Here is a 17,884-nt window from a genome sequence, read left to right on the forward strand (position 1 = left end):
TGGAGGATCCAATAGCAAGTAAAGCTTTGTTTTATGCCTTCCAGCAATGATGCTGTTTGTAAACCACTTGAATTGCCCAAAAGGTGTGACATGCTGCTTAAACACTGTATAATACTCCAGTCCTAGCGTCGACTATAAGAAGAGTTATAACTGTTGGTTAATTAACTTATCAGGTGAGGCTGAGCCCAGCTCTCCCCACTGGAGTGTAAGCCACGCATTTGACCCCTGGTACACACTGCACATCCTCAGAGCTCTCTCTGGAAGGATGCAGGGACACACAAAGCACTAAAAGCTGACACATCACTCCAGACAAAAGCCTTCTGAAAATGAAAAAGCCAAACCCCTTCATTTCCTCTGCCATTGATTTAAGTCAGCTAAAATCAGAGTTTTAAAACATCCAATTGTTGCGCCCTGCCATTAAAAATGAACCACGGGAGACTAATCAATTTTAACTTTTTGAACTGTTATTCCAAATACCTGCTGGAGACTTTAACATGCATTCAGTGCAATACCTGCTTCCACATTCAGTGGGCAGTGCCAGAGTTCAGCCCCCACAAGAAGCCATCAAACAGAACTGTCTCAGTACAATATTCAGCCATGTAGCACATGTTTTTCTGTGGAAATAATGTTCTTTCATACTTTGTATGAAACACCTATGGCACCAGGCAGATGAAGACCGATACAGCACTTAACTTCTCCTGACAGTTATTCTCATAATGGGTCTCTCTTTTATTTGTTGCAAGGGATAGCTACAAATTGGATGAAAAAAGGAAAACAAATTGAAATTAAATTATATGTAAGTAAACAAACCGTAATAAAATGAGCAGGCTGAACTTTCATCTACATTTCAACTGGATTTGAACCAAGTTCCTTCTGAGAGTCTAAGAAAGTTCGTTTAATTATTTTTTTTTGTTTGGTCTGCTCTGCATTTCCTTGCTCTCAATTGTGACCAAGAGGAGAAATGCTGGAAAACTGTGAGCAATTCTGATCTGCTGTTTCTGGCCAGGTCAAAAGCAGGACAAGCTGGAAATGTCATACAAATTCCATATCTGGTACATTCCCAGTTCAGGTTTGCATACTCAGAAGGTCAGAACAAGATGGAGATAAGCTAAAAGACCTCGAGGTGATTGTACGGACAAAAATCAACTAGAATTTAGCTAGCCAAGCTTAAACTGAAATATTCAGTTTCTTCAAAATTTCTGTTCTTGCCATGAAGGGAAATTCAGTCTTTTGGGATCGCATTGTGCTTCCAAGCCCACTGGTTGAGTGGGACAATGCAGGGACCTGAGAGGCGTCTGGGGATCAGATCCACCCTCCACTGGCACTGCTACCTCCTAACACTAACTGAGTGTGTGCTTTCAGTTATACATTCAAGTTTTGGGGGGAGACTGTATGTGATCTGAAGTTGACTTTGGCTGGCTTAGGTCTTTTCCTCCAGAAAGAAGAGAATTTCTTCCATCACATCACTTTTAACCTGATTCTCTAGAGATGGCATGTGGTTTGATCCAACAAAACAGATTTGTTGTCAGATCAAACCTAGTTATTTATCTTGCAGTCTTATAATCTTTGTAGAAATACAGTAGTTACATTTAAAAGGAAATTAACTTCTAATTGTTTTAAAGTGCAGCATGGTTTTGGAGAGGCACAGCTAGAGTTAGGAGGGAATAGTTTGTTGAGTGCACCACTCTGACTGGGGAGCTTGGCAAAAAGAACAGCTTTACAGATGCAGCCCATGCCACATGCTCCTGCTGAACCCTTCAGGTTTTCAAGAGGAGGAAGGTGCTCTTTGCAGGGCGTGGCAGCCCTCCCTCACATAACTCTGCCCTCTGGATGTGGCAGGGCATTCCCTGGGTGCTGCAGCCAGGGTTTCTGTTCAGCAAGCAGATGGGGAGAAGCTTGTGTGTACAGAGAGTTATTCACAAATTGTTTAAGTAGGTAATATATACACACATTCCAGATGTGGACACACTATTTAAAACAAAAGCACCCTGTTCCTGGCTGATACAGCCCCTTCTGCAAGTTCTGGAAGACCGTGGGACATGACTACTTAGCTTTAACCAAGTTCAGCTGCTTCGGCATTGATCAGAAATGGAAGAGGAGCGCGACTTACGTGGTCATAATGTAGATGGCAAAGTCTGAGTACACACGTGGATTTTACAGCACATGGCTGCGTCTGGCTGGCTTTCTCCCAGGGCAGCACCTCCTCTGCAGGAGCCTGCAGAGAGTGGACAGAAAGCCCTGACCATGCCTCGCACTAATTCTTAAGGAGCTGCTAAAGACAAAACTTGAATTCTCAGTCCACAGACGTGCTGCCCAAGTTCAGTGGTTGGAGTGAGTCAGCAGGAGCTGCTCACTCAAACTGAAATCTGCAGAGCTGCAGGCATGTGCCAGCATGTCCCCAACTGGCCAGCTCTGCTGTGGGACTGGGAGCCTCCGACACGAGACTGAGCAGGAGCATCCCAAAGACTCCCACAGCAAAGTGCTCCCAGTACTGACACAGCAACAGCTCAATGCCAGGGCTGACTTCAGCCCCAAGCCTGAGGTGCAGGCTCTCCAGACTGGAACAGCTTTGCCAGCACCACTGTCTGTAAAAGGGCCTTCGTCAGCAAGGTGAGGAATCGCCCTTCTCCCCATCACTAACAATCCAGTTACATTGTTATATTGTGTTGGTGCATCTTTGTCTCCTAAACTTAGGCATTTCAGCCTCTACCCTGAATGAGCTTTTCAAACATTGTTGCTTCAATGCAGTAACCGACCCTTTATGAAAACAGACTTGGGTGATTATATAAATTCAGAGAGATTATGTAAATTCACTATGGCTACAGTTTGGGACCACTTTCTCTGACAAGTAAGAGAAAACAAATTCTCATTGCTGTCTGTAGGTTGGTTGGAAGACTTTTTCTTGAAGTCTCTTTTTTTTCAAAAAACCTAAAATTTGTATAATTTTCCTTGCTTCAATATTTAACTAAGCAATTTTCAAATGGTCTAAACAAGCACCCTGAAGTTTTTATTACCTAAAAATTATCTGTTAAGCCATGTATCTCTGCAGTAACAACGGGAGATGCCTGCTTTGGCTCTAATTTTGTTGTACAAAGCTATTAATTTGGAGCTTCGGGGTGATCTGGACATGAATGGACTAGAATGGTTTGGGTATTTTATTCCTCTTTTTATTTCCCCCTCCTCATGCTTTGTAGAAAAATAAGCATCAATTTTGAAGTGCTAGAAAGAGCAGCTTGCTTTTGAGGCTGTCAGACTGATACAAACAATCTTTGCTTCGAGCTTCCTAAAAAGACATAATTTCTACTCTGTCTAAAAAGCAGAGGCTGCCTTGTTTGTTTTTATTTGCAGCATTCGGCAGCGTTGCTGTAGGCCACGAACTGCAGGATGGCAGCAACACAGGATTATCCTGCAGAGCCCTAACTGGTGAATCCATAACAGCCAACCTGAACTCTGCTGCGGGCTGCCATTTAATACCACAAGAAACTGTTTGCATTTCATCATGTAACCGGTTGTGTGAATTCAAGAACCTTCCCTGGATCAGGCTGTGTTTTCAGATGAAAGAAAGGAACTACCAAATGCTGGGGTGAAATACAGTGTTTATTTTCCTCTTGGCCTGTTCTCTAAGCATAAACAAATATACTGTAGTGAAGACTCGGGCTCAGGCTAAAGAAGAAAAGCTGAGGAGAGATGGGAAGCAGGAATAGATAAGGGGAAAGGGCTGGGGCTGTCTTTTCTCGTGAGATAGATGTCTTTGATATCAAAGCAACAGGAACAGGCTCAAAATTAAATGGGATCATGAAAATATCTTCAGAGTATCAGCTGAAGGGGGAAATCTACCCTCCGGATCCTAAAACCTTTCAGTCCCATTGGATTTGGTAGAGAATTGAGCCCATTCGTGACTCTTCCCCTCGGGCTCTGTTAGATGGACTTTTATTCAATGTGGTTTCAGTCCCGATCATAATAAAGTTACTCTGTTCCTCATGAACCTCACATTATGGATGTACAGCCATCATGGTCTACGAATTACTTCGCTTTTCCTTTAAAAACAGAAATCCTTGTACATATGGGAGCTTGTAAAAACAAGCCTGAAGCTACCAAAATTTTTAGCTGTACAGTATAAATGAGAAACTAAATTCTCCACTGCAAAACATACAGGCTCAAGGTTTTGACAATGAGACTCATTCATGCAGAAGAAGACACTTTCCAGGTGAATATTTCCTTCTTCTGGCGTCACACGCTGACTAATGTAATTAAAGAGTGTTTATGAAATGTTCGGGACTGTGCTGCTGGGAATCCTGAAAGTGGATTTCCCCTGAAAGGGGAAAGTGGGATTGTGTATGTTTGTGGTGTCCCTAGATGAGCGAGGTGATTTGCAGGCCAAGTGAGAGGTGAGGTTTTGAAAATGCAAGCTTTTCCAAGACAGAGTTTAGGGTCTAAAGGCAGTGACACGCACGCAGTTTCGTCTCACATAATGGTTGTGTTGAGGTTGCAAAGGTTTTATTCCTAGTAGTCGGTGCTGTGCCGACAAAAAGCACCTCTAGGTTCGAGCCCTGCCTCTAGGTGTCATTTAGAAAGGGAGCGAAACGGGCTCTGGAAAGGAAGCGGGGCGGCTGCGGCCACGGCCCGGCCCGGCCCCAGCTGCCTGCGGGCACTGGAGCAGTGGCACCTCCGCTCCCTCCGCCCGAGGGGACATGGAGCTCCCGCGCGTCGGTACCGCAGGAAAACGCCCCCGTCCCAGCCTTTTAATAGATTAAATCGGCTGAATTTTCACTGAGGCCAGAATATTTTATTTCCCGCAGTACATTTCGTTAACTCTCATGAGCGCCGTAGTGCGAGACAGACCCGCGCACGCCGCGTTTAACACCGACCCTACTTTTTCTGGGTTTGTTATGTGGAAAAATACTCCACGATCTTAAAGACCAGTAGTATCTGGAAAAATAATATTTTAAATTTAAAAAAAAAAAAAAAAAAAAAAAGAAGAAGAAGAAGAAAAAGGAATAAACTAGGAATACTTGAAACAGCAGCATGGAGACTGCCTTGTCTCGGCCGCTTTGCTGAGTGTGCCGAGGGAAGGAGAACTGCGGGGGGGACGGAGCGGGGACCGAGGGCGCCCGGCCCTCCCCGGCTCCCGGAGCCCCGCGCCGCCGCGGATCCCGTTTCTCGGGGAAACGGGACTCGGAACAAGGCGCGCCTGGAGCCGCTTTTAACATCCGTGTCCGTGTCGCTGCTACGTGAACATAATGAGTGCGGATAATGTCGGTACGGCCCCAGAGTGCTGCGGGCTCGGGAGACCCGAAAGGTGCGTCCTGCGAGGCACCAGCTGCGTGTCCGTCCCGGGGAGCCGGGGCGCGGCGGGGAAGCAGAACGGACTAAGAGCCGCAGGAGCGACAACGGGGCTGTGTCGCCTGTCCCCGTCCGGTCTCGGTGCGGGAGGCGAGAGCCCTGCCCCGGTGCCTGCAGGCGGGCTGCGCTGGCCGAACGGGAGCGGGGCTCTCCGAGCCAGGGGCGGACCGGCGCTCCCCGCCGGAGAAACGTTTTCTCGCCAAGAAAAAAAAAAGGGGAAAAAAAAAAACCCAAAAACAAAAAACAACAACCTTTAGTAGAGGAAGCCTGCAGAATTTTTAAACAAACCAGCCCCACACCTTCCAGGCTCTGGTGCCTGCAGAGGGTGAGTAGAAAAGAAAACCCAAACCACTCGGGCTACTCGAGTCTTATCAGCTCCTCAGCTGAAGGCACGGCTTTCGTGGGAATTCTCGTCCGGATTGTCGGGGACAGGCGTGGGGGTGGCACCGTGCCCCCTGTCCCCGCGGCAGAGACTCCGCCGCTCGCCGTGCCCCGCTCCGCTCGGCGCTCCCACCGCGAACGGGCTCAGCGCAGCGGGAATATCGCACCGGGGCCGCGGCGGGGGCTCCCGTGCTCTGTTCGGGAAGGGGAACCCGAGCCGGCTCGGTAGCGGCGAAGCCCCAGTTTGCAGCGTCTCTCGGGTCGCCTCTCTCAGCGGGGTTGCGCGGCCGGGATCAAGTCCCCCTCTGCCCGCTTCCCTCCCGGCTTCCCTGCAGCGGGGCCGGGCTGTGGCCGGGGCTGTTCTGCCCTTGTGTGCAGAAAGCGAGAGCCCATTCCCCGCCGCAGGAGGCCGGGGCAAGGGCACGGCGCCGTGAACCCCCTCCATTGCTAATTCCCCTCATGTTTCCCCTACCCCGGTGAGCGGCTGCAGGACCGTGCCAGGAGCTCCGCCGGCTCCTTCTGCTCCCGCCTTGTCCGGGTTTGTCCGTCCGCTGCCCGGCCGCGGGAGCGGCGGCGGGAGGGGCGCGGGCTCAGCCGGGCACCAGCGGATCGGGCTGCTCCCCGGGGCCGTGCTGGGATCCTCGGTCCTTCTCCCGAAAGGACTCTCCGCGCTCCTCTGCTCGCTGCCCGTCCCCGTTACTTGCATTCCCCTCGCTGCGGCGTTTCTGTGGCTGCCGATAAACCCTCAGCTCTCCGCTTAACCGCAGCTACAGCGTACAGCTGCCAGGGGCGTGTTCCTGCGTTTTCAGGTAGTTGTTTCATGTCCCAAAAAGGGCTTAATTAGGAGAGGGGAGAGGAGGAGAGCCCGACAGCCCCTGCCTGCCCTTGTGTCAAACGTTCAAGTAGCCGCACACGGGGCTAAGTGCTCACCTTTGCTGCTCGGCCCGACCGCCGCTCCCAGCGCTGGGTTGAGCTTCTGCCCTGGTGTTCATCCGAAATCCCCCTTGGTGGGGCTGTCAAAAAAACCCAAACAAGACCCTCGGATGTCAAATGTCCTTTGCGAGCGAGCGAGCCCTGCCAAGGAGCTACGCGCCCGGCTTAGGAGTGAGAAGGGAGGAATGTGCCATTTGGCGGAGGTGATGACACACGCGGCAGTGCTGCTACACCTGCACCGGCCCTCGCCGCGGAAATGCCTGCGAGGGGGAGCGCCGGGAGCAGCATGGGTGGCCGGCAGAAAGAAGCTCGCCCCGGCCCTGGGGAGCCCAGCAGCCCTGGCCCCGACGGAGGGGCACAGCTGGCTCCGGCTGCTGCGTCGCCCTGAGCAAAGCGAGCCGCCGGGGAGCCGCCGGGGGCTGTCCGGGGAGAGGAACCCTGGAGAGGGTCTCTCCTGTGGGCCTCATCCCTTCGCCGTTTCGTTTGTGCGCGTTACGGGGGTGCCCGGGGGCGGCGTGCGCTGCTCTGCGGCTGGGTGCGGAAATAGATGGGCCTCCTTTTTGTGACCGAAGTCATGCAGCCCGGGTTTTGGGGCACGCGTTCCTACGCCGACGGGAGATAAGGGATTGGTTATATGGCTCTAGGCGAAGATGCAGAAACATGTTCTAACTGGGATATATAGAAATATGTAATTATATATATATATATATATATATATATATATATATATATATATAAAATAGTTCCTCGATGAGCTAATTTATTTTTCTCGGTTAAAATACGTTTCTACATCTTCGACTGCCTTTACCCGCAATTAGTCTGTCCCGGGTAGGGGAGCAGGGACCCGTGGCCGGGCAGAGGAACTAGAAATCTGCTCATGGGCCGGCGAAGCCCTGGGCGCCCCGAGGGGAGAGGCCGGCTGCCCCGGGCATGCACGTTCGGAAGATGCCAGCCCACAGGGCTCACTCTTGGTTACGAAAATTGATGTCGCACTTAAAATCATCGGGACAGGGCACATCGTGAGAGGCGGTTCACGTGCAACAAAGGCAGGAGCGAGTCTGAGGGCCATGAGCTGCCGGCGGGTAGAGCTGCGGGCGCCGAGGTGAGCGTGCGGCTGCTCCCAGGGCCGCTTTGGGCAGCCCGAGTTGCGCTTGAGCACGGGCGGTGAGGCCGGGTCCTGCGGAGCCGTGCCGGCAGCAGCGAGCGAGCTGCAGCGCCCCGGGGACCGAGCGAGGCCGCGGCCGGCGAGCGCAGGTGGTCCCGGCCCTGCGGAGCTCGACCCGGCTCTTGCGGCTGCCGGCGGGCGCCTTGTCTTGTGGAAAGGCTCGGGGAACAAACGGAGCCGGTCTGCTCCGCTCCCGGGACAGGACTGGAGAGCCCGTTAGAAAGCAGCATGAAGTGTCCCGCTGCTGTAGCCGGGGCTGAGCCCCGGGACATTGGTCTGTTAAAGCCAGCTGGCACTGCCTGCTCGGGGAGGCTCTGCCTGAAGGCAGGAAAGGGGAAGGAGAGGGGAATGTCGGTGCCACATACGCTACTCCAGGAACTGTGTGTAAAAAGCCGAAGCCCTCCAGGGGAAGGAGCAGGAAAGCTGCCCAGTGTGTCATCTCCCGTCTCGCCACCCTGCCCCGGCCCTCGAGGCGCCTGTCAGCCCCGCAGCCGTGCTGGGGGTCTGCGTGTACTCTGCGGGGAGGGAGAAGGGGCGACCCGACACCTTTTGCTTTCTGCCTCCTGCAAGTAAGAGCTGCAAGAATCGACTTGTAGGGAGCGGCAACAGCCTCCTTGCGCTCCCCGGGCGCGATCGGTTGGCGGGGCCCGCGGCCAAGACATATAAACGCGACCGCGTGTGCGGCTGGAAGCGTGACAAGCCGCCGTGGCAGGGCGAGAGCTGCGGGCACACCCCTTCGCACCCACAGCCTCCAGCGCGACCCCGCGCCGGGCGGGAGGGGAGCGCCGCGCCGCGGGCCCCGGCGGGCTCCGGAGTGGGCGGCGGAGGCTCGCCCAGCGCCCCCCGGACGCCGCCCCCCGCCTCCCCCCGCCCCCGGCGGCTCGGCCGAGCCGGGGCGGTTCCGCGCCGCTCCGCGGGGCCACGTCGGGCCGCGTGCGCGCGGGGCTGAGCGCGGCGCCGTGACTGCAGGGTGAACTCGGCCGTGCCCAGCGGCTCGGCGGCGATAGGGGAGCGGGCTCCTGACGAAAGCGGAACTCGACCGGGCCCATACAAATCAGAAAAGAGCCCGGCCGCCGCAGCAGAGGGGAGCGGAGCCCGCGGGGGCAGGGACGACGCCGCCGCCGCGCTGCACGGACCAGCGGCGCCGCGAGAGGCGCCTCCCGATCTCCGTCCGGGTCCCGGCTTCGGCTTCGGTTTCGGCTTCGGCCCCGTCCCGGCAAGCGCGGAGCGGGACGGCCGGCAGCGGCGGGCTCCGTGCAGCGGGCAGCGCTCCGCACCGCGCGGCGCTGCGCTGGGCGCCCCGGGCGGCGGGCGCGGGGCACCATGATGAGCAACTACCCGGACGGCGAGGAGGACACGGTGGCGCTGCTGGCTCATGACACCGGCGGCAGCAAGGAGCCGGATCGGGGCAAGGAGGAGCTGAGCGCGGACAAGGGCCCCGAGAAGCCGGACCCCTCGCAGAAGCCCCCCTATTCCTACGTGGCCCTGATCGCCATGGCCATTCGGGAGAGTGCAGAGAAGAGGCTTACGCTGTCCGGGATCTACCAGTACATCATCAGCAAGTTCCCTTTCTACGAGAAGAACAAGAAAGGCTGGCAGAACAGCATCCGCCACAACCTCAGCCTCAACGAGTGCTTCATCAAGGTGCCCCGGGAGGGCGGTGGCGAGCGCAAGGGCAACTACTGGACCCTGGACCCGGCCTGCGAGGACATGTTCGAGAAGGGCAACTACCGCAGAAGACGAAGGATGAAACGTCCTTTCCGGCCGCCTCCGACCCACTTCCAGCCGGGCAAGACCCTCTTCAGCCCCGACAGCTACGGCTACCTGTCCCCGCCCAAGTACTTGCAGTCCACCTTCATGAACAACTCGTGGCCGCTGGCGCAGCCCCCGCGCCCATGCCCTACACGTCCTGCCAGATGTCTGGTGGGAACGTCAGCCCCGTCAATGTGAAAGGACTCTCGGGCCCGGCGTCCTACAGCCCCTACTCGCGGGTGCAGAGCATGGCGCTGCCCAGCATGGTGAACTCCTACAACGGCATGGGCCACCACCACCACCACCACCCGCACGCCCACCACCCCCAGCAGCTCAGCCCGGCCAGCCCCGCGCCGCCCGCGGCCCCGGCGGCAAACGGAGCCGGCCTCCAGTTTGCCTGCGCCCGCCAGCCCGCCGAGCTGTCCATGATGCACTGTTCTTACTGGGAGCACGACAGCAAACACAGCGCCCTGCACTCCCGCATAGACATCTAGGGAGGCTCCGGCCAGCCGCCGTCACAGAAATGCACCGGCCCCGCTGCCCCTCTCCTACCCCGCCGCGTTCCCCTGCGCTCCGTGTCTCTCCTCCTCGTCTCTAGCCACGGACTTCCCTCTCTCTGTGCCCAAACTCTCGCGGTGGGGAAATAGCAGCTTTGCCCCGCGCGTAGTGTCAGTGTAGGAGCCGTCCCTCCATGAGAAGAAGGCAGTGTAAGTGTGGGGTTCCCCGCGGGGCTGCGCCGGGCAGCGGCGGCCGGGCCGCCTCTCTCCGGGCGAGCGGGGATTCACCGGGAGTTTCTCTGCTCGTGTGTGTGTTTGTGAGTTGTTTGGTTTGGTGGGGTTTTTCGGTTTGGGTTTGTTTGCTTTGGTTTTGTTTCTCTTTTTTTTGGGGGGGGGGCGGGGGGGAGGGGGGAGCATCTAATTAAAAATTGGTTGTTCAGCCCTCAAAATTCTGCTCCTTTGTAATTCGGCCGTAATCTTTTCGGGCTCAGCCATGGGGAGAGTAAAGCGGAGTTTGTAAATAGCGGAGGTATTTTCACGCGTGCGGTGCGGGGCTGGCGGGGCCTAGACACTACCGTGTGCCCGCGGTGCTTGTCCTCGTCCTTCTCTTCATCCCCTCTGTCTTCTTCCTCGCTCTGCAAAGCACTGCGCTTCTTCCGAGCTGTGGCTTTTCGTTAAAATAGTAATTAACGTGGGGACTGCTGTAACAGCAGATGTGTGATATTGCTGGTTAATAGAAACCAACAAACAAATCCCGCCAGGGTCACTCGTGAAACGTTTCGGCAGCGGTAAATATATTTTTTAAAGGAGACAATGTCCTCTGAGGTCTTAAAAGTAATTTTATACAGGTCTAAAAAAATATTTTGATGTTATTAAAAAAAAAAAAAACAGACGCTTTCCTGTAAATTGGGATATTTTTCCATGTGTATATTATTATTAATAATGAAAGTTTAAACTATCTTCAGTTTTTTTGCCCCCATACCTGGCCCAAAATGGATTTCCCGGTAGGTTCTGCTTTTGAATTCTTACTCTTTTTCTTAAAAGGTTTTGATCCTTCAATTTTACATAGATTAATGTGGAAAAAAAATAGCGATTTTAAAACAGGGGCCAGTTCATAGCGATTTTGTAAATGTTTGTGTAAACCGATAGATGCTGTGGCATAGTACCATTTTGGGACCAACTTTTCTAGAATGAACTAGCACTTTCATTGTACTTTCTAGCATTGTAAAGTCTCCAATAAAATGCCTTTCCTTCTTTCCATATCGTTTTATTTCACTCCGCTCCTCCGCGCTCGGGATCGGGGAGCGGCAGCGGGGAGCGGGGCGGGCACTGTGTGCCGGGGCCGCTCCGGGCGGCGGGCAGCGCTCCCGGCCCGCGGCTGCCCCGCTCCCCGCTGCGGCGCACGGGGCTCGGCTGCGGGACCGTGCTGGGCGCTCCATCATCTCCGCCAGGCCCCGGGGCTGTCTCGGCGGCGGCCGACAAGGTGCGGGGACCGTTGCGTTGGTTCCGCGGTGTGCCGGGCGGGCCCGGGAGCGCCTCCGCTCCGGGCCGCGGGCAGCTGCCGGCACCTCGCCCGTGTGCCCGGCCCGGAGCGCCGGCGGCAGAGGCCTGAGACTGTGCCTGGGGCTGTGCTGGACCCTGGCTTCGCTTTCATTTCTTCCTCCAGTGCTCGGAGCCGTGGTCCTGGAAGGAAAAGCACGGTCCCGTGCCGCCCCAAGCCCGGCCCGGCCACGCTGCAACGGGGACTGAGCGCCATGCGGGCCCGGGCGGTGACGGAGCCGGGAGCCGCAGGCAGGTCTCTCTTTCCTCGCCGGGCCCGTGGCTGCGGCATCGCCCTGTGGGCCTCGCTTCTCACTCTGCCCGTCCCCGCAGGCAGTGGCCCTTACCGGGGCCCGGGGGTCAGCGGAGGATGGGGCAGGCAGGGCCGCCCCTGCCCGGTGCGGGCCCGGCTCGCAGCGGGTTCTGCTCAGACTCCGGCCTGGGCCAGGCCTGCGGTGCCGCGGCAGCAGCGGGAATGCGGTGTTCGCCTCCCGGGCCGCGCTGCCGGGGATGAAACCCGGTAACGGGGATGAGCACTCCGCTCCGCAGCCAGGGGCCTGGCACTTGCCTTTGCCCGGCTGCCTGACGCTCTCCCTTTCTGTCCGGGCCTGCTCGCCTGCACGGCAGGAAGCGGCAGCCTGCAGCCCGGCCACAGAAAGCCGTGCGAGACGCGGGACTGGCCGCCTCTCTGCCGCTCGGTGGGCACGGCCAGGGCACAGGGGCTCTGCGGAACCTGCCGGGCTCCGCGCTGGGCACGGGAGCCGCGGACCGAGCGGCTGCCTCGGTACAGGGCGGCAGGGAGTGAGCCTGGCCTCCACACGAATACCGATGTAATGGGAGGCCGAAGGCCGAAGCGGGGATGCCAGCGCACACGGGACGCGGCCAGGACTCACGCCATTGCCAGCGGTGGTTCTGCGGGAGGGGCGGCTCCTCCGCGCGTCTGACCTGCCCGGGGCCCTCGCGTGAGAGCGGGCGGCGGAGAGGAGAGAGGCAGCACCGCTCACACGCACCGAGGATCGCAGCTTTGCACCGGAGGGCTCAGGGCCTTGGCTGCCCGCTCCTTACTAGATACATGCTGCCAATACCGCTACTTTCCCCCGGGGTTATGTTGAGGCCAAAAGGGAAACCCCCGCCAGCGGAGGTGGGCACGGGGCAAAGGGAGGGTGGGAACACCTCCCTGGACCCCCGCACAGGCCCAGCGGCGCCTCCTGGGCTCCTTCCTGGGCTGTGCCGTCGTTCGGCCTGAAGCAAAGGCTGAAGCACTGTTGGCACGCTCCCGGGAACGGCTGGGGCTCGCCAGCTTTGAGTGAAGCGATACCTGACCGTGCCAGGTGCAGGGGGGGAGGCGGCAGGCCGGGACCGGGCAGGGACGTGCGGCCCCTGGGGCTGTTCCAGTTCCTGAGTGGTCTGCACCCGGGTTCCGCTGTGCTTGACCAGCGGCTGCTTGAGCCCATAGAGAGAGGCAGGGAGCCGCGCGTTTGGGAGAGAAGCGGGCCGGCAGGGCCGTGCGGCCACTCTCCCTGCCAGGCCAGGGGCCTGTCCGTCTGCCGGGCTCCCTGTGCCCGGCCGGGGCTCTGCTTCCTTCGGCCCGGGCTCCCCGCGCCGCTCCCGGGCGGCCGTGGCCGTCGCGCCTGTAGGATGTTTTCACGCTCGTTTTGTGTATTTTACAGAGACTGCACTGAATGTAAACTCGCAGGGAAATCGCGTCGCTGCGCTCGCCGGGCGCTGTGGGGCGGCAGCCCGAGGCAGGGCTGATCCTGCCGGCAGCAACCCAGCCTCTGCCACTGCAGGGAACGGCCGGGCCTCCCGTTCGGTGCCGCCGGCCTGGGGAGGGGGTGGCCATCATCTCCCCGAGTGCTGGTGCTTGCCTCGGCAGCGGGCACGGCCCCTGGGGAGCCGCCACGAACCGCGCTGCGCGCTACAGAGCACCGGGCACGCAGGGACCGAGTGCCCCGTAGGAGCTCTGCCTCCCCGCGGGCCCGCTGGGCAGCCCGGGTGATGCGCGGGACCGGGCCGCACCCCGGACAGTGGCACTTGGTTCGGCAGGGGCTGAGGGGGAGCAGGATCTGTACAGACCGCTCTGCAGCCAGCTCCGTGGGCACGAACGCCACCACAGGACCAAGGGGTGCCCGCGGTGGCTCAGCGTTCCCTCGGCCCGCGCCGTCACCTCCTCCGGGGCTCCCACCTGCCCCGGGTCGCGCCGCCGCCGGTCAGCCCCGCACAAAACCAAGCGGTCGAGCGCCGCACTCTTGGCAAGCGCAGGCTTTGCGCGTTGTGTAAGGTCTTTCCCCGTTATATAAATGACGGCAGGAGGAATGCGCACGGAGCGGGACGCGCTCCGCGGGACAGCACCTTGGCGCGGAGCCTCCTCCGGTCCTGGGGCCGCCGCCCGCCGCGGCGCTGCTCGGGGGCCAGAGCAGGGAAGGGGGGCTCAGGGCTGCTGAGCCGCCGCCGCTGCCCTTTCGGAGCGGCCCCGGGTTTATGCAACGCTGGCGCGAGATGAAAGCAGAAGAGCGAGGGGTTTTTTCTCCCCGCTCGGAGCGGGCGTGGAAGCAGCCTGCCTCTGTCGAGGAAGGACCGAGTTTGGTCCTCCAGGCTGAGCGGACTCCCAGCGCCCCTCTGCTGCTCCAGCCCCCCGGGGCAGTGCCAGCTCCCGGGGATGTTTTGCCACCGCAGCTTTCTCGTCCTCTCCGGTCCTTTGCGCAGGCCGCAAAGGTCCTTTGAAGCCCTGGCCGGGCTCGGAGGGTGGCAGAACCCTGGGCGCCGGGAGCGCTCCCCGGCGGCACGGCACGGCACGGCACGGCACGGCACGGCACGGCACGGCTGCCCTCTGCCTGCGGGCCGGCGGGAGCGCGGGGACAGCTGCCCGGCAGCGGGGTGCTGAATGAGGGACCCCGTGGGCTCTGTCCCGGCTTCTCTCGTCGTGCCGGGACCGGGCAGGGGGCGGTGGCAGTGGCTGCGGGCAGGGCAGAGCCAAGCTCCGTGAGGAGACACACACACAGCTCTTACCTTGCGCCCTCCCTCCCGCCCCGGCCGGAGCGGCTGTTTAATACCGCCTGATTCCTGGTATTCTTGTCAGTGTTTTAAGTGGTGAAAAAGTCATTTCCAGTCCCATGGTCTGCGTTTTACCCTGAACTCATTGAAAAGAGAGTGCGGGGTCAGGACTGTTTATTATACAACCAATTAAAACAGGAAAATATGCAAAGGCTTCATTCAGCGAGATCCGGCTATTGTTAAGCCGAAAACGATATTTTTTGCTTCAAAAATAAAAAAGTACATTTGTTACTTAAAAAATCTCCGCTCTGCGTGTGTGACAGCCGGGAGCGCGGCGAGCTCCGGCGGCCCCGGCTCGGCCCCGGCCCGGCCTGTGCGGCCGGAGGACGGCTCGAAGGGGCGGGCGGGCACCAGGGACCCCCGTTCCCCCCGCCCTGCGGGATCCGCTCCTGTCCGCTCGCAGGAGGGGCCGGCCAGCCTCAAACACCGGGGACCAACTCCGTGCAGGCGGGCACGGGCAGCCGGCGTTGTGCTTTGGTCAACACAAGACGGCGAAAATATTATTGCGAGGGTTAAAAAGCTCAACGCTGTAGCGGGCTCGGGCAGGGCCGGGATAGCCAGGCTGGAGAGCCCCAAGAAGCGCTGCAGAGCCCGGTGCTGAGCCCCGGAGCGGCGCCGGCAGCTCTGGGCACACCGCGGTGGCCCCGGGAGAGGGGACTCAGACGGGGCTCCCGGCTCTGCGACTCCCTTGCGGCTTCTCCATCCACCCATGCGAAATACACCAGAAGCCCATTCCTGGCTCTGCGGAGCATCGCCGCCTTGGCAGGCTCTGCTCTGGGGCACTGTAACATCTGCCCCGCAGCACAGGACAGGGGGAGGGCAGGGGGCTCCTCCCGGCGCGGCTCGGCGCCCGCTCCGCCGCCCGGGGCCGCCGCGGCACCGCCGCCCGCCCCCAGGTAGCCCTCGGGGATGTGCTCAGCAGCAGGCCTGGGAAGCGTTCACCAAAACAATCGCTCGGGCTGGCCTAATCCAATGAGTTTATTTTAGTCCTCGAGCTGTATTGAAAACATTCGCTCTGCTTCTTGTGGTTGTTTACAGTATGTCGGTCTCAACATCATAGCCGCCCTTCTGGAAAAGTCTTACAGGATTCAGGCAGAGGGAAACCAACACAGAAGTGACTCGGGAAGCATGATGGCAAATGATTAATCAAATCATAGACAGGAAGGCGGAGGTAATCAATGAGTTTTCACTTATAGTTTGCTTGGATTAACATATTTTTCCTTTTTCTTTCCGTGAGTTTAGAAACCACACGGGGTTTTATTGCCCAAACAAGCAGCTGCAGGATTTGGTGGGCTGGGGGGAATTCGTTCAGAATCAGCTGCATGTTTCCTGAAGAAGAATTCGGCTTTCAGCAGAACCTCGTGCTTGTTCCTGCCCCAGGCACACGGCGCCGGGCACCGGGCAGGGCTGCGCCCCGCGGGATCCTGCCCGCTCCCGCTGCGGGGACGTGCCCGCTGTCCCGGAAAGAGGCAGGCGAGGACCGCCGATCAGGAGCTCATGGGCAGGGAAGGAGAGCCCTGCTCTCCGTCAAGTTGCACAGTGAGCAAATACCTTGAGAAATGTCATCAGGTGCGATTTGAAAGTGAAACACCGGCTCTCCCTGCTCTGCCTTTGAAAGAGGGTTTGCGAATTGTGTGAGGCCTTTTCCCGTTATGAAATGACGGCAGGAGGAGCGGCACCCTGCCGTGCCGTGCCGTGCCGTGCCGTGCCGTGCCGTGCCGTGCCGTGCCGTGCCGTGCCGGAGGTGCCAAACTCGGTTTTCCCGGAGGGCACATGCGGGTGCGGGCACAGAGGTGGCTCCTGACACCGGCGGAAGCTCCTGGCTTCCCAGCTGGTCCCTGTAAACTCTACGGTTTTGCTGGCAGATGAATTGTTCGCCTACTTTCGTTTAATTATCTTTCTCTCTCCAAAAGTAACTTTTCCCTCCACCCTACATGAATAACAAGTTCGGAGCGATCACGAGTTCGGGACGGAATTTCGCTTTTCTCATTCACCATTCAATGACCATTTTTGATGACTTGAGGCAGCACGGGGATGGATTGGCCCCGAGCCGCGGGCTGGCCCTCGAGGGACATGTCACTGACAACTGATGGGCATCTGGCGTTTGGCTGGGGCAGGGAATAAAAACCGCGGGGCTTCAGTAAATGGGCTCTGGGAGAGGCTGAGGTTCGTGATTTGCGGGCTGTCGGGGTAGCCTCCACATCTTCGGGCAAGTAGTGCTTGCCAAGGTGAGGGTTTGGAGGCACGCTGCCGGCCCCGCCGCAGAGGAGAGTTACTGACCTGTTGTTTAAGATATGTCGCCCATTTCCCCGTTTTTTTTCCCAGCGATAACTGATTATTTTCGTTACTATCGTTATGTTCCTCGAAAACCCAAACAATCAATAAAGTACAGGGCGCAGCTGAGCACAACACGAGTCGTAATGTTCTCAGTTATCAAAACGGGGAGAAAACAAATAAGAGTCACTCGCTACTGATGTCTTTTTAAATTTTTTTTTTCAGGTGTTGCTTTTAACAAGACGTTCAGAAAAAAAAAATTATCAGGTACATGTTGACCTGCGCTTCCTCTGCTCCTGGCTTTGGAGGTGATATCGCTTGGTGCTTATCAGCCACAACGTCTGAGGCATCTGGTACGTGGCTCCTGACTGCTTCCCGCGCTCGGGTACGAGTGGTTCTTGCGGCACAAAGGCTGTCCCGCATCCAGCCCGGCATCCAACCCCCCATCCAGCCCCACATCCAGCCCCTCATCCAGCCCCCCATCCAGCCCCGCATCGAGCCCCCCATCCAACCCCGCATCCAGCCCCTCATCCAGCCCCTCATCCAGCCCCCCATCCAGCCCCACATCCAGCCCCCCTCATCCAGCCCCGCATCGAGCCCCCCATCCAACCCCGCATCCAGCCCCACATCCAGCCCCGCATCCAGCCTTCCATCCAACCCCACATCCAGCCCCGCATCCAGCCCCTCATCCAGCCCCTCATCCAGCCCCACATCCAGCCCCCCATCCAACCCCGCATCCAGCCCCGCATCCAACCCCGCATCCAGCCTGCCGTCCAACCCCCCATCCAACCCCCCATCCAACCCCCCAACCAACCCCGCATCCAGCCAAGCCGAGGAGCTGCTGGCAGCCCCAGAGGAGAATCACTGGTAACGGCACTGGTAACGGCTCGCAGAGCCCAGATAACGAAATCCCGAGAAATGATCATCGCTGCTGCCTGCCCGGCTA

The 17,884-nt window shown here is 58.3% G+C and overlaps 2 protein-coding genes across 2 annotated transcripts; one reads left to right on the plus strand and one right to left on the minus strand.

The window, feature by feature from the left end:
* Window positions 1-9,071: 9,071 nt before the first annotated feature.
* Window positions 9,072-10,410, plus strand: FOXL2 (forkhead box L2). The gene is given in 2 exon segments (XM_053951927.1): window positions 9,072-9,710; window positions 9,713-10,410. Coding segments are annotated over 2 exon segments (921 nt in total). The 5' UTR covers window positions 9,072-9,145; the 3' UTR covers window positions 10,069-10,410.
* Window positions 10,411-11,235: 825 nt separating this feature from the next.
* Window positions 11,236-13,064, minus strand: LOC128792643 (uncharacterized). The gene is made up of 3 exons (XM_053951181.1): window positions 12,929-13,064; window positions 11,958-12,670; window positions 11,236-11,754 (listed from the first exon to the last, which is right to left on the minus strand). The coding sequence occupies exons 1-3, from the start codon at window positions 13,062-13,064 to the stop codon at window positions 11,722-11,724; spliced, it is 882 nt and encodes a 293-aa protein (XP_053807156.1). The 3' UTR covers window positions 11,236-11,721.
* Window positions 13,065-17,884: the final 4,820 nt, after the last annotated feature.

Source organism: Vidua chalybeata, chromosome 10 (genome assembly GCF_026979565.1).
Source record: "Vidua chalybeata isolate OUT-0048 chromosome 10, bVidCha1 merged haplotype, whole genome shotgun sequence".
NCBI classification, from domain to species: domain Eukaryota; kingdom Metazoa; phylum Chordata; class Aves; order Passeriformes; family Viduidae; genus Vidua; species Vidua chalybeata.